The sequence below is a fragment of the Hylaeus volcanicus genome, chromosome 1, assembly GCF_026283585.1.
Source record: "Hylaeus volcanicus isolate JK05 chromosome 1, UHH_iyHylVolc1.0_haploid, whole genome shotgun sequence".
NCBI lineage: Eukaryota > Metazoa > Arthropoda > Insecta > Hymenoptera > Colletidae > Hylaeus > Hylaeus volcanicus.
The window spans coordinates 34,170,202-34,184,955 of NC_071976.1; the positions used below are offsets into that span (position 1 = coordinate 34,170,202).

Genomic DNA, 14,754 nt, shown 5'->3' on the forward strand with positions numbered 1-14,754 from the left:
TATATATATATATATATATATATATATATATATATATATATATATATTAGTAGTTAAACATATTATTATAATGAATTACAATTGTTTATAATGTTAAAATTGATTACAAATTTTTTTGGTTTAGTAAATTTTGTTAATTTACCTATGATCCCTATATATTTTAATACACATACAGTACATTTCAAAATAATGTTATGAACAAACACATGTAAATATTGCATGACATAATAAACTAAGCAGTCTTTTCATTTTTCAAGTTTGTCCTTTTAGGTCATGTTATTTAAACTTCAAACATCTGAATGAATGTTTTTTTAATGTTAAGATTTTCTAGAGAAATCTTTTAAAACTAGGTTGATATTATTGTGTAAATGATACATTAGCAAAAACAATGTTTGAATAAAGATTAAGTTTAGACAGAATAGTTTTGCCCAAGAGCTATTTTTTAAGACAATAGATTCCACACTTTTTTGGAGTTGTACAGAGTGTCCTTCTGCCATAACCATTTTATATTTAGTTACCTAAAGTTTGAAAAACTATTGTCCAGTTATAATTTTCCAGTAGGTAGGAACCTAGAGATCCTGTGAGTAATGTACCAAGAGCAGATCCTGATGTCAATAAACTAAAAAACGAGGCTCTTTCTGTTTCATGCAATCGTTGACTTATCAAACTAATCATACTAGGAAAATGCATCCCTGTAATATATCATATTTATGCGTATAAAAAGTATTTTTTACACATATGTAATTTAAAGTATTTAATTGATTAATCTTACAGAACTACCTTGAAACGCTCCATTGATTGTTCTTACTGTGGATACTAATAATACAGATGTATCACTTTTTGAAAAGAATTCTATAATTTCTGGCATAAAAAATGTTGTCATAGACCATCCAAGGGCTGAAATGCATAATACCTTTTGTCCTCCGATCCTATCACTAATATAACCGCTAGCAACTTGTGTTAATGTATAACCCCAGAAAAAACTGGATAATATTACTCCAGAATCTGTTTTGGACCATTGTTTCTCTTTACTTATAATTGGCATCAATAAAGGAACAGATGTTCTTGTAGCATATATCAGACAAGTGCCACATAATAAAGATAAAAACCATTTCCGTCTTTCCTTCCTGAAATATGTTGTATGTATCTTATTTATGTATTCTGTGAATATTATTAATGAATTCTCTCCAAAATTACACATCATTTCTTAACACACAATAATTACCTTGACCAAGATGAGTTGGTTTTCTCATTTTGAATTAGACCTATTTGCATTTGCATTTCACGTCGAGTTGTTACGTTTGTAAAAAATTATCCTTGTTTCCGTACGTTTAAAATACATAAGTATTAAACGTGTCACTATGTTAAAATCATATATTATAATCTGGAATGCCGCGGGCTCACCGCGCTACTATAAGTTTACAAGTTCCAATCGTCAATAATTTCAATGGATCGTTTATAATAAACTGCACACGTATGTTTAACAATGACTTCGCGAATGTGCGTCGTGACATCATGAATTAAACAAACACGATTTATTGTTAAATCCATTTTGAATGACATGTTATATGCTAGTGCAAATATCGTTCAATCGTACATTTGTATTACTCGCTCGAATTTTTTATCTCTAGTTAATTAATTTTCAACGTCGTCTCTTTTACATGTAACTGCAAAAGAGATTGTTGAAAATAAGTAATTCGAAAACTTCAGAGTACTGACAGTCAATAACATGAAGTTGTCTCCAGTTGTCTCCAATCTCTACAGTGATGCATAAGAGAGTGGACTCCGTCGCCGAAAAGATCGACGCGACATAAAAATCGAGCGGCCACTAGAAGAAGTAAATTAAGTAAAACATTTAGCCAGTAGGGGAACTGAATGCAATTTCTGCTGTTCAAAATATGATGCTGGTAAGGTAAGGTAGGCTTTATAAGCACGCGAGACATCTGAATGTGGACAACGACAATGTATCGTTGGTGCGAGCAGCCGTCCGAGACACACACACACATGCAACGCTCGGTGGCATGTCCGTGTACCTACGAGACTGCGAGGGCTGCGCATTGCGATGTTGCCGTTCTCACAACAGCGTCTCTCTACACTGTTGCCGTTTCACTGAAGTCGAGATCGCGCTTAGCATCCCGTATCCTTACATTTGCCAACGTCGACTCACGGTCTCTCTTCCTTCTTCATCGAACTGTTTCTTTCTACTTTCGTCGTCGCTTCGAAACTCTAGCTTTGTGCTGGACGCGGTTCGATCCCGGTAGGAGTCACTTTTTTTTTTACGTTTTCTTCCATTTGTATCATGTTTTGTTATGTTTTGTTTTTGCAATGTTTGTTTAATATAATTAAATTGTTATTTACAAACTATAATGACGTAAGTTTGTATAAAAGCTTGTAGAAAACTCCTTTCACATCCTGACTTCTTTTTCAATTCGATAGAAAACATAAAAATTGCACAATATTGTATAAAAATAATCTTAATATATAAAAAGGTTGTTTCCATACAACTTTTTTTTTTTACTTTTTCTTCCTTTTGTATCATGTTTTGTTATGGAAACAACCTTTTTATATATTAAGATTATTTTTATACAATATTGTGCAATTTTTCTTAATTCTCTAATTTCACTATTCGACAAGAAATTTCTTGTCGTTATAAAATCGACTCCCTGATCTACTAGTGAATTACTAAATCCTCTAGGTTGAGAAACACTAGAATAAAGTAAACAGTAGCGCCATTCGGGGATCCTACCTTTCGATAGGTAAGTGCTTCACCCTTGCAATTTTTCATGCCGTGTTCCTCGGTTGTATCATAATCAAGTGTCACTCAGTGTCACTGTGTTTGTGTGGTACTGTGTTTGACATTTCACTAATGCACTAGTGCTTTTATTTCACTGTTAACAAATGCAATAAATTGAATTTCAACGATCCAAAATACACAACAACTACAAAAATATTATTGAATAAATCATGGTGAGCAGATAAAATTGAATGTTACTGATTAAAATGAAATTATTACAATTACAATCTTATCTTTGCAATCTAACCTCAAGAAAAAGCATTGCTTTAAAATGAAATAACTAAGCACTCGTAATTATACGCTATTATTAATAAATTCGTAGTACATACCTGAGGGATTATCGTATATAAGTTTAAGAAAAATTAAAACCGTTATTAAAAATAAATATAAATACATAAGTTCTTTTAGCCATCAGTAGTATCAGATAATTCATCAATATGATTTTCTTCTTTTGATCATTGTTTTTGTTTCCTACAACCAAAAGAAGAAAATCATAAGACATTTATTTGTATCTACCAAGAAACCTATTTTAAATTAATTTCCTCGTTATAGCTTGTTTTAGTATTGGGAGATTTACACATTCCACATAGATGTAGTAGCCTTCCAAGTAAATTTAAGAAATTATTGGTGCCTGGTCGAATACAGCATATTTTATGCACAGGCAATCTCTGTACAAAAGAATCATACGATTATTTGAAAACATTGGCTAGTGATGTACATGTTGTTAGAGGAGATTTTGATGAGGTATATTTTATTTACTTAAAAGATTCTGATAATTATTCAAAAGTGCTACATTTTTAATCTTTCTTGTAGAACTTAAATTATCCAGAACAAAAAGTTGTTACTGTTGGTCAATTTAGAATAGGATTATCACATGGACATCAAGTTGTACCTTGGGGAGATCCAGAATCGCTAGCCTTAATTCAAAGACAATTAGATGTTGATATTTTAATATCAGGTCATACACACAAATTTGAGGCATACGAACATGAAAATAAATTTTATATTAATCCTGGCTCAGCAACAGGCGCATATAATCCTCTTGATACGTAAGCTTATTTTTGATTTTTCATATTAATGATATTTCATTTATATATTTCAAAATATATTTATTGCATATTCTTTCATATTTACTAGAATGTATTCAATTCTAAAATAAATATTTGTACTTTATAGATCAGTCATCCCATCTTTTGTTCTAATGGATATTCAAAGTTCAACAGTTGTAACTTATGTATATCAACTTGTTGATGATGCAGTAAAAGTTGATAGAATTGAATATAAAAAAAGTTAAAATTGTATAAATTATACAAAATTATCATGTATATGTTCTGCATGATATGCTACATTTATTTGATACGTATAAAATTTAATACTAATCTACATATGATTCATATGAAGTCTCAGGTGCATTTCAATTAGCATTAGCACTTACACAAGAATTCGAATTGTATGATACATTTACTGTAAATAAAATTAAAACATTGAGTATAAATTTCACTTATATTTTACTTAATACTTATGTATTTGCAATTCAATTACACTTATGTGTTTACTTTAATATTTTCGATGCGACGCCATCAAAGTGTTGATCTTGTTATTGGTATATTAATGAATCTAAATCAAACATCTAATATAGTATAATATTCTGATTTATAAATTTACTGTCATCCATATTTTGCATATTTCAATTAAACTAATACTGAGATAGGCAAGGTGATTTACTGCTGTTAATGATATGAAACAATAATTGAAAGAATTGAAAAGAAAAGTTGTAAATATTAAGAAAACCAATGTAATGCTAAGAAAAAGCTCTGAAACATCACTTTTGATGCAGTATCATTTTTTTTGTATCGTATAGCCTTGTAACCAGTTGTGAAATAAGTTTCTTACTCAATAACTTTTTGACCTTGGAATGATTTCAAGGGCAAACGCATTTTCAAGTCTGAACAAGAGGGAAATATGTTGATTTCATTGATCAAATTTGACATTTTTTAATTCTTTTTTCCTCAAACTTCATAGCTTTCCCTTATTCCCACCGTTTCCAAATCTCTTGTTTCTCTTGGGTCCCCACCTTCATCCCTCTCTACTTAAAAAACACACTGGTTTAAGGAGTTTTCATATCTTTAATAGTGAGAAAAATATTCAAGTTGTTCATGATAACTAGAACGTTCCTTCTATATGCATTTTTAATATGTTGCATTGAAATCATGTCCCTAGTCACGTACGCATATTTACGTTCAAATGTCGCATTTAACGTAACCTACTTTTGCGATTCATTGAACTTTCTTTGTATTACATTTACGTCAGACTTTTACGTATTTCGTGGTAATCTCTGACCAGGTCCCTGAACTTTATTTGGTCTCATATACATCGACTAGACACTGAATTGTCTCCTGTTTGAGTAAAAGCGATAAGTGGACATAGGCGTAGCATGTACATAAACAGACGGTAATATTCTAATTATACAACAGAATTTTTTACACGATGAATATTTGTTTACGAGTTTAGAAATCTTTCTCGAAAATCCTTTTGAATTTGATAGAAACTATAGATTTCATTGCATATAAATATTGTTGATACAAAAATAAGAAAGCTATAATATATAATAAATTGATCGAATAAACTACCTACTTATCAATTTATTAATTTTATTGGAGAGAGATATTTTCAGATATTTAGATTACTACGTTAATACGGTATAATTTGTATAAACATTTACAGGACGTTTACGATTATGTCATTTTACTATTAAATCTCATTTCAGTTTTAATCCAAGCTTCCTATGCTTATAATATAACATAACATTTCCTATTGCAATATTTTCCAGCAAACAAATTTCTACAATAATAATCAAATTAACAAGAGGAAGAGGAACATAAAATTGTAAATATTCTACACAAGACTTAGTCTTGCATCCTGTTACTCCAATTATAATTATATCATTTAATTATCAGTATTCACAAATTTCTTGGTAGCCTTTTATCTGCATACATTTACGGTTTTTTTTTTTTATCTGTAAAAAGAAGGGAACGTGTATAAACGCTCGTAACTCGTAACCGAGGGAAAGCAAAGAAAAAGAGAGCGGGACATTGTTGCGCATGCGTCGTGACCAAAGGAGGGGAGGGTTTCTAGCCGACCCATCAAAAGGGGCCCAGTATTTTGTGTTTATAATTCAGTCTCGATCAGTCTCGATAGAATTCGGACGTCTGAAAGCTAGTGTTTTGACGCGCATATTACTGTAGTGTTATCGACGAAAGAACAACAGAGAATTTCATATTTTGAGTTATAATGGCAACCTTACTGCGAACGGGTTTACGGTTTGGAGTCTCGAGTCGAATTCTGGAGAAAAGGACTATTTCAGCGGCGTCTAATGGAGTAATGCATGGAAGGCAAAACATTGATCCGGCAAACCACAAACTGCAGGTAAAGTTTCCTACTTGTATCGAAAATTATGAAAAGTAGTACACGAAGATTCTTAAATTGTTAATACTGTAACATTAATGATTTAATTACCAGGGGGTCGGTTAGTTTTTGTAATTATTTGCAATTTATGCTAAAATGAAAGGAGCTTTGTTTCGTATTTTCAATTATACGATGTAGATGTTTAAATTCTTCGTGTAAAAATAAATAACACTTACATAACGGTTGTTTGAACCGGGAATAATGCTTTCTATCGGTCATGCATAACAACCAGATCTGTACACGTACCGCTTTCATAACATATATATATATATATATATATATATATATATATACGTACTTTCAGCAAACTACACACAATTTTGACTCGTTCATATTTACTTTTTTATTTGTACGATTAATATTTTGTAAAGATAAACTACAAAAGCATTTGAACTTTGTTTAACATACGCATATACTGTGATGATAAATTTACTTCGTTACAAAATTTCCTAAATTTTATTCATTATGTTGTCGATATGTTGGATTTATAAACGTATAGTAACAATTGTCCCAAAAATGTTGTAACACCTTGAAAGAGGTGGTTCGGGAGGTGATTTAAAACAACTTTTTCCTTATCGAAAATGTTGTCCGAGGCTTCGTTAAAGAGATATTAAAGGAAAACACTGACCAATCAGAGCGCGTGTATACCGTTGGAGCGGCCGTGGTAGCGAAGGCTATGCGCTAGGCGGCTGCGTCAATGTCTTTCGATGCACGTCGAGTCACTTGTTCGCGTACAAGCGCGGCCGCCTAGCGCATAGCCTTCGCTACCACAGCCGCTCCAACGGTATATGCGCGCTCTGATTGGTCAGTGTTTTCCGTTAATATCTCCTCAACGAAGCCTCGGTCAACATTTTCGCTAAGGAAAAAGTTGTTTCAAATCACCTCCCGAACCACCCCTTTCAAGGTGTTACAACATTTTTGGGACACCCTGTATATTGAAAGATACAAATATAATTCAGTAATTTACACGTGTACGAGGATTTCATTTAACATTACCATTTTCTTTTAAATTTCGTTGTTCTTTGGTTCCAGCATATAAATAACGAAAATTATTTGACCTTGAAAAATCCCAGTAACTTCTGTTTACATACAGAATTTGTCACCCTTTAAATGTTCCTATAAGTATTTCATCTTTGGATTTTCTATTGTTTAATCAAATAAGAAAGATGAATGAATATTTCCCATTTGATAACATTTTTCTAGTATTGAAGTAATTATCGCGGTAAAATAAACTCGTTGTGGTGGAGAGTTCATTAAACTGACGCGACCTGACATACAACTGGTTTCTTTCTTTGCGACGTTACAATTATGCGTCTTAGTCTAATGTTAGTTATCGAATAATATTTCATCCACTGCAAAGATAAACTTGTTTCATTTGCAGTACCGTGAAATTACTCGACGACTGTATAGTAAGAGAGGTGTACATTACACGGGAGTCTCGGCGTTCGTAAACCAAGAGGAAGAGAGCGATAGCGACTCGGACATTGAACAAGAAAGAGTAAGAGACATTGAAAATATTTTTCTTTCTTATCGTTCCTCGAGAGTTCGTTGTTATTGGCTATTTTTCGTAGGATTTCGTCTATTTGCATGACAACATTGATAAAGACTAGTATCATATTTGAACTGAAAAATATCCAATATTTGTCACATACAAGAGGAATATTATTATTATTCTCCAGCGATGTTGATGAACAAATAACGTAAACAAAAAGTTGAAGAGGAAAATATTTTTCGATTTTTTATAAGGATCACGGTTGCTTGAATTAATTTTGAATATTTCGAAGGAACCTCGAAATATAACGGTGACGATGTGCAGGATTTATTTAATAAATGGAAGACAGATTTTTATATTATATAACGGTACACGTGTTGGGAGCAAGATATAACAAATAGCAAGTTTTCAAAAATCTTGTTACATATTGAAATACTGGATTTCCTAGTAGTCTGACCCTGTATGACCTTCACCGTTATTATTTCGTATATCATTGAACTCGTCAAACATCCGCTTTCATTTTACATAAAAGAAAGCATAGCCAAGTTCGAATAAAAACAGACAAGTTCGTTTTTCAATAATACATTTACTTAAGCTGACGTACACCTTGTAAAAAAAAAATAACAAAACATTAGCAGTCCCATATTTTTTCCTAGTGGTTTGCACAGAAATGCTGTCTTCTGGAATAAATTTTCTTTTAGACAAATTACGCAAGAAACATGAAACTATATTTTTTTATCATTCAAATATCTTATCGACTACATTTGAAAATTTCATAATACAAAACATGTCTGGTACACATTGAAACCAACCATTGTGTGTTTTGGGATGAAGTATAAATATAGTTTGTTGCATTCTTCTATGATTCAGTCGTCTTATCAGCGGGACACACTTGAACATTTCATAATACGAAACATATTGAGTATACCTTGACACGTGTTTGTCTAGTAAAACCAAGCATTGTATATTTAGGACAAGTGTTTTCCTCAACTTGTTCGTTAACAACCAAAATTATTATTAATATAGATAAATTAAAAACTATTTTCTTGGATGTATGAGTTTGGAAGAGTAATGGCAAGGAAATTATATTCGAATTTAAGATCATTTATTATTTTATGTACATTTAAGATAATGAAATTATTTCTTTACAACACTTCGTTAGAACACTTTACTAATAATTACTTTTTTTCTTTAGTTAAAATAATGGTATATACAGGGTGTCCAATTTATCATGATGACTGTAATTATTCGAAAAATATCTCGAGAAGATATTATATTGAAGGAGTAAATATTGTGACAAGCAAAGTTTGCTTCTCAAGGCTTAAAAGTATTTAAATTATACAAGAAAAAATTTAATATACTTTTCCTCTACCTTTTCTAGTAAAGAAAACATTAAATACTTATTTATGCATTCTCAAATCACATCAATAATGTGTACCATAAATATTTCAATTTATATATGTATAGAAATATTGTTATATTTAAATCATTATTTTGGTCAATTACAACGATATTACGAAAGTGTTAAAGAAAATCAAGCCATGATTCACGTTTTAAAATTTTTCCTAATTACAATAATACTCGTCTTTTATTCATGTCTCTCAGAAAATGAACAATATTCTTTCGTACAATGGAAAACAATGCCGTCTCGAGAAATGGGACATCCTGTATATTCAAATCGATTATGATTAAATTTTGATTTCGTCATCGTATTGCAACCGTATACGATTCTCGAGCATGAGAATTTATTGTCTCGCACCCGTCTCCATTTACGTCTGAAAACGTGTTTTGTGTCGAGTCAATACTTGCTGCTCCCCTCTTATTTAATTGGATACTCGGTGTCTTGTACGGAGAATGTCACAGTGGTTGGTAGTTTTAACGAGCTGTTCCTGGGAAGTTTCGAACGAAAATAAGAGCCAATGCATACAATCACATTAGCTTTGGACGAACATATGCGTCATCCCGGTTTATTTTTTGGATCTAGATGACGCCTTACAAGATTTTCATATATCTGTCCTAAAATAAATGTATAAAACACTATAAATGGTTCAACTTCTTTTCTTAAATTTTATGATACATTTTATACTTTCCGTGCTATTGTATGATTATCGACGCTGACCTACATTGATAATTGTTTTCACGCATACCATACAAAGAAGAAATACTAACTTTGGAAATATGTTGCAATGACTTTTTCGGTCAAAAAATTAAAAAATACGTCAATTTTGGTTGAAATCGAAATAGAAAAAAATCAATTTTAGAAAAATAAATACAACGGGTGTAGAATGTTTATGCTCGTAAATTTTAGTAAAAATGCATAAATCTTTTTAGGGGCAATCAAATTTCTGGAGACGCAAAATGCGAACTTTGCACAGTCATTTAGATGTTAATAAAGATGGGGTTATCAGTTATGATGATTTTATGCTACTTGGAGAACGATTTTCCGACTTAGGACATTTATCTCCGAAAGCTAAAGCTGAATTTAAAAAAGTATTGAATGTAAGTATATTTATATATAATTTGATAACTCGAAGTTACATAGGATCCTTTCAAAACCAGTATATCAAACTTGAACCCGATAACGCGCAAAATTTCAAGAGATCATGTTTAACATCTGTTTAAAATATCATTTTCCCATTTTATGACATAAATAATTTACGTTTTAATAGTTTGAAAACAAATAACATAAAAAAGAAACATATACTGCATTGTTTAGAAAGTTTTGGAAAAGATAGTTAATATAAAATATCTAGTATGTATAGAATAACTATATGCATATGTATATACATATTCATCTAGGATATGTGGGAGGAACAATGGGGTGAAATTAGTCCATACAATCTTATTTGTATTGAAAAATATCTGGAAGAGATGCATCATGTTCTAAATGACCCATCATTGAAGAAAAAATGTCATCACTTTTTACCTTACTTATTCAAAGTACGTATTGAAAATGCATCTATTTATATAAATCATTTTTATTAGAGAATACTTATTTTAAAAAATAATGTCAAATACACACTTGCAGGCAGTGGATAAAGATCAAAGCGGTGAAATTTCTGTAGAAGAATTCAAGTTGTTCTTCCAATGCTTAAATCTTACGCATGATGTAAGTAAAACTGTACTCTATCGTCGCATGTAACGCAAAACTGAATTAAACAAGTCATTTAAAATATTTGTTACAGCATGCAGTTGTTTCCTTCAGTCATATTGATACAAATGATGACGGGAAAATCAGTTATGAAGAATTCGTATCTCTGGGCCGAGACTTTTTCTTGACAGAAGATCCAACAAGGCCTAGTAAACACTTTTGGGGTCCATTAGTAGATTAAACGGTTAATTCGTTTATCCTGCAACTTGTGATATTAAGATACTGCCAGTTAACCATTTTCACAATGGCGTATACATTTGGATCTTGTAAAATGGTTAACTTACTGATTTCACTTTGTATAGGATTATTTAACATTGACATGTTCACTGTGAAAGCTTTTTTCACAGATTGTAATATTTATCATTACAGGTCACATACGCTATGTATTAGATGTTCAGATATGGGAATGCAGGACAAATGCATCTTCTAGACATATCAATTACATTTAGTACTGCATTTCATATCTGACGGTACTCTGCAAATGAATTTGTAGACCAGCGGTTCTCAATTTTTTTAAAGGTGTCCCCCTAAAAAAAAAAAAATTTTCTATCCCCCAGATAAACGATAGGCTCAGTCATAAAAGAATATACTTCTATAGTTACGAAATTTACATAATCAATGCATTAATAGAAAATAATATTTAAATTATTCCTATTTTGCTATGTTGTAAATTTTCATAATCATCACTCTTGGATTATAAAATGCCCCGCGCACTTCCTAGGGGTTGCGTCCTCCATTTTCGAGAACATTGCTGTACGCCTTCCAGTTACACTTTATACTTGACGCTCATATTTGGCAATATTGGAATACGTGACCCATAAAGTTTTTTATTGACGGAGTCTAAACTTCGGACGCAAATATCGCCTTAGATGTAATGAAAGTTGAAATATGGCTTACTCAAAGCAAAGGTACAATCTCTATACGATACTCGCAATGAACGTGTTGAATGTAGTATGTACATTTTTTTGTATTCATTTTAGAATTAAGAAAAAAAAAATATTTCGAGAAAGTCTTATATACGAATAAAAAAAAATATTTTATAAGAAAATGTTTCCAAGTATTTTAATGGTTTAGGAACTCCCATAACACTTTTATATTAAAAAGTACAACATTTTAATAAGAAATACAAATACTCACTTTTACAAATATATGTAATTATAAGAAAATAAATAGACTGACAATCATTCAATCATGTTCTAGATTTTCTAAGAGAGAAACCTTCACCGGTGAAAGCTTTAAATTCATCTTGGTCCTTTACCTACAACAGAATTTTCACGTAAAACTCGAATAATATATAAGCATTATTGACTTGTGAAAAGATCACATGATACATTGTGCTCTGATTTTAATGAATTTTTATAAATGGATGGAAAACCAAAGAACACTTGACCTATGTTCATCTCTTTGTACAGGCAATTAGTGGCTTGTGAAATGTTCAATATTAAAGATCGTATGTACTCGTTACTGTATACAAAGTTTAAATGACATCACATAAGTTATTAGCAATTTATCTACACAAAAATTCGTCAAAATTGGAGTATAATACGTAATGTATTGATAGTAATTTGTGTCATACCTCCTTATTGTTAACAGGTTTAATGCTGCGTAAAAATGTTAGAGTTCCTATTTTATAATCATAATCTGGTATTCCCCTAATATATGTTGGTTTATTAGCAGCCATTTCGGATTGAACAGAATCTTTACGTTTCTTGCCATCCAATCTGGTACCCTGTCCTTTGAATGGTACAAAGCCAGCTGGCGCTGGCATTAAATCTGCAAGATCTACTGCATTTTCATCTTTTTTAATTGCTTTCTCCGGTTCTACATAACCCACTGGTGGAGCAAATTCAACATTCATATCACACTCTATAATGCTAACTGCTGGTTCAGGTTTTGTTTCAAGAACACACATTTCATATATTCTTTGATTGTACTTTATGGCTATAACATCACCCGTTGTAAGACAAGCAAAACTTCTCAATCCATTTTCTAAAACAGCTTTAGGATTTGTAATATCTAGAAAATCTTCAGATTGTGGTTGAAAGCGTGAAAACTTTGCAATTGGCAAAGAAACACTTTCAACATTTATTAGTTCTGCCTCTGCCAATAAAAGGTTGTGCATCATCTGCAATCACATCACGACAAATATATATGTATAGCGTAACTCCCCAAACAATGATTTCCTTATATCAAAAAAAGCACTCAAAATAATTGTTTCATATAAAGGTAATGATACTTTTCAATGTATAATAATATACTCATAATCATTATTTACCCAAAGAGGTAAATAAACTTTTCCTTCATCCGCAACAAATTCCAAAACACCGCAGTGAGTTATTCTATTGGTCTTCTTATTAGTTAATTTGAACAACATTGGGTAATTAATATTCAATCTTGTAAGCTGTTCCAATGCTGAAGGTGGCATAATTACTGGAACAAATAAATAACGTTATCTCTTTGTTATTTGATAGGTAAAATTACAAGAAAACATATATATATGTACTGACTTTTTCCACCCCGTTCTACATCTTGTCGATATGTACCCGGTAACATCGACACAGGAAAGCATTTATATTGAGTGTTGAAAGGACGTGGAACCTCCGGAAACATGTTCAGCCCGAAGTGAAAGTGAAAAGCCATCTTTGATAAACAACTTAACCTTACTTCAGTGTAAAATCCGTCGAACGGACGTATCCCTTACTTATTTTTTGTTATGCTTACGTATTTATCTTAACACTCCTTCAAGGTTTAGGATTAACAAACTTTTGTTCAAATGTGCAAATTTAGATCGAAATATTACTGATATCACTCTGACATGCACATTTGTACGTACAATTGCGTACAATCTGGTCCTGTCTGGTACAATCAGGTACAATGTACAATCAGGTCAGTGCAGGTACGATGTTGACGGATGCGCAGAGAGGACGAATATCGCTCTATACCTTTCCCTCTCGCACAGACTTTGAACACACTTTCGGTCTATAGTCTATACAGAACAAAGCAATTCCTCCTCCATTTCTATATACTCAAAGGTGTTACATGAATATCTGCCATTTCAGGGGAATATAACAGTGTTTCTCAAACTTCACCTTCCTACGAAATCTTTTTGGATACACCTTACAGTTATAATTGTTTCAAATGTATTCTAAAATAATTTTCTAAAAAATTATTTATTGAAGCAATACATAAAATAGATATGATAAAATATAAGGGACTCAATTAATTAATTTTCTTTATTATATAATATTAGGAAATTTCTCATTACTCGATGTTTGGGTAAAACGATTACCCAGCGAACGAAAAATTCAATAATTGTGTTAATACGTATTTTTATTAATAGTTTTGTACTGTATTGCAAGGATTACAATTGAAAATGAAGTTTGCTCACTTCTAATTGCAAAATTCAAACGCAACATATGGATCATTCTTTTTATAGACCTTCGAATCAAGCTCGGTAAGACGCAACTTGATAAGAAATTCTTCATTAATTATGAATTTTTTGTAGCAGTAACGTAAAATACAATACAATTTTCTTGAACAGTTTGCAGTAGAAATAATTGCTGACGCGCCAGTCTGCTATATATATGTCAAATTTTGATCTCATTAATCGTAGAGAGATTAGATAATGAAATAAGATACGGATCTCTGATCTACAATTTTAATAGAGTAGCACAAACTTGATTAATTATATTAAGATTAATATGTAATAAATCCAATTCATTACAAAGTGTTGAATTAATTTTTACTGGTATTTAATACATCTTACAAGAAATTATTGTTTACATGATAATTGAGTATTTGTTACTATACAGGGTGTCCCAAAAGTCGGGGAGGAGCCGGAAATGGGGGGTA

The 14,754-nt window shown here is 31.4% G+C and overlaps 4 protein-coding genes across 6 annotated transcripts in view; 2 read left to right on the forward strand and 2 right to left on the reverse strand.

Annotated features, from left to right (window-relative positions):
• Window positions 1-1,747, reverse strand: part of LOC128876869 (solute carrier family 17 member 9) — a 3,140-nt gene extending 1,393 nt beyond the window's left edge. Inside the window, exons 1-3 of the mRNA XM_054123628.1 lie at window positions 1,226-1,747; window positions 781-1,127; window positions 519-692 (exon numbers count right to left, since the gene is read on the reverse strand). Coding sequence (XP_053979603.1) covers window positions 519-692; window positions 781-1,127; window positions 1,226-1,281 — 577 coding nt within the window. The 5' untranslated portion in view covers window positions 1,282-1,747. The remainder of the gene's footprint in view (window positions 1-518; window positions 693-780; window positions 1,128-1,225) is intronic.
• Window positions 1,748-2,805: 1,058 nt separating this feature from the next.
• LOC128876909 (vacuolar protein sorting-associated protein 29) lies at window positions 2,806-4,253 on the forward strand. Its single transcript, XM_054123729.1, has 4 exons — window positions 2,806-2,967; window positions 3,347-3,538; window positions 3,608-3,843; window positions 3,971-4,253. Exons 1-4 carry the CDS (start codon window positions 2,965-2,967, stop codon window positions 4,086-4,088), a joined length of 549 nt encoding a protein of 182 aa, XP_053979704.1. The 5' UTR covers window positions 2,806-2,964; the 3' UTR covers window positions 4,089-4,253.
• A 1,680-nt stretch (window positions 4,254-5,933) lies between these two features.
• LOC128876892 (sarcoplasmic calcium-binding protein) lies at window positions 5,934-11,090 on the forward strand. The gene is made up of 6 exons (XM_054123708.1): window positions 5,934-6,220; window positions 7,641-7,757; window positions 10,083-10,250; window positions 10,551-10,691; window positions 10,780-10,860; window positions 10,937-11,090. The coding sequence occupies exons 1-6, from the start codon at window positions 6,086-6,088 to the stop codon at window positions 11,081-11,083; spliced, it is 789 nt and encodes a 262-aa protein (XP_053979683.1). The 5' UTR covers window positions 5,934-6,085; the 3' UTR covers window positions 11,084-11,090.
• Window positions 11,091-11,289: 199 nt separating this feature from the next.
• Window positions 11,290-13,888, reverse strand: LOC128876875 (ubiquitin recognition factor in ER-associated degradation protein 1). Of its 3 annotated transcripts, none has more exons than XR_008457144.1 (5): window positions 13,410-13,888; window positions 13,178-13,332; window positions 12,479-13,027; window positions 12,040-12,160; window positions 11,290-11,429 (listed from the first exon to the last, which is right to left on the reverse strand). XR_008457144.1 is itself a non-coding variant. In XM_054123674.1 (5 exons), exons 2-5 carry the CDS (start codon window positions 13,540-13,542, stop codon window positions 12,092-12,094), a joined length of 906 nt encoding a protein of 301 aa, XP_053979649.1. In that variant the 5' UTR covers window positions 13,624-13,888; the 3' UTR covers window positions 11,938-12,091. The 3 variants fall into 3 exon arrangements, 2 of the variants coding, with proteins under 2 accessions (XP_053979649.1, XP_053979657.1); XM_054123674.1 differs by lacking the exon at window positions 11,290-11,429 and having other exon boundaries at window positions 11,938-12,160; window positions 13,410-13,542; window positions 13,624-13,888; XM_054123682.1 differs by lacking the exon at window positions 11,290-11,429 and having other exon boundaries at window positions 11,938-12,160; window positions 13,410-13,555; window positions 13,624-13,888.
• Between the last annotated feature and the right edge of the window lie 866 nt (window positions 13,889-14,754).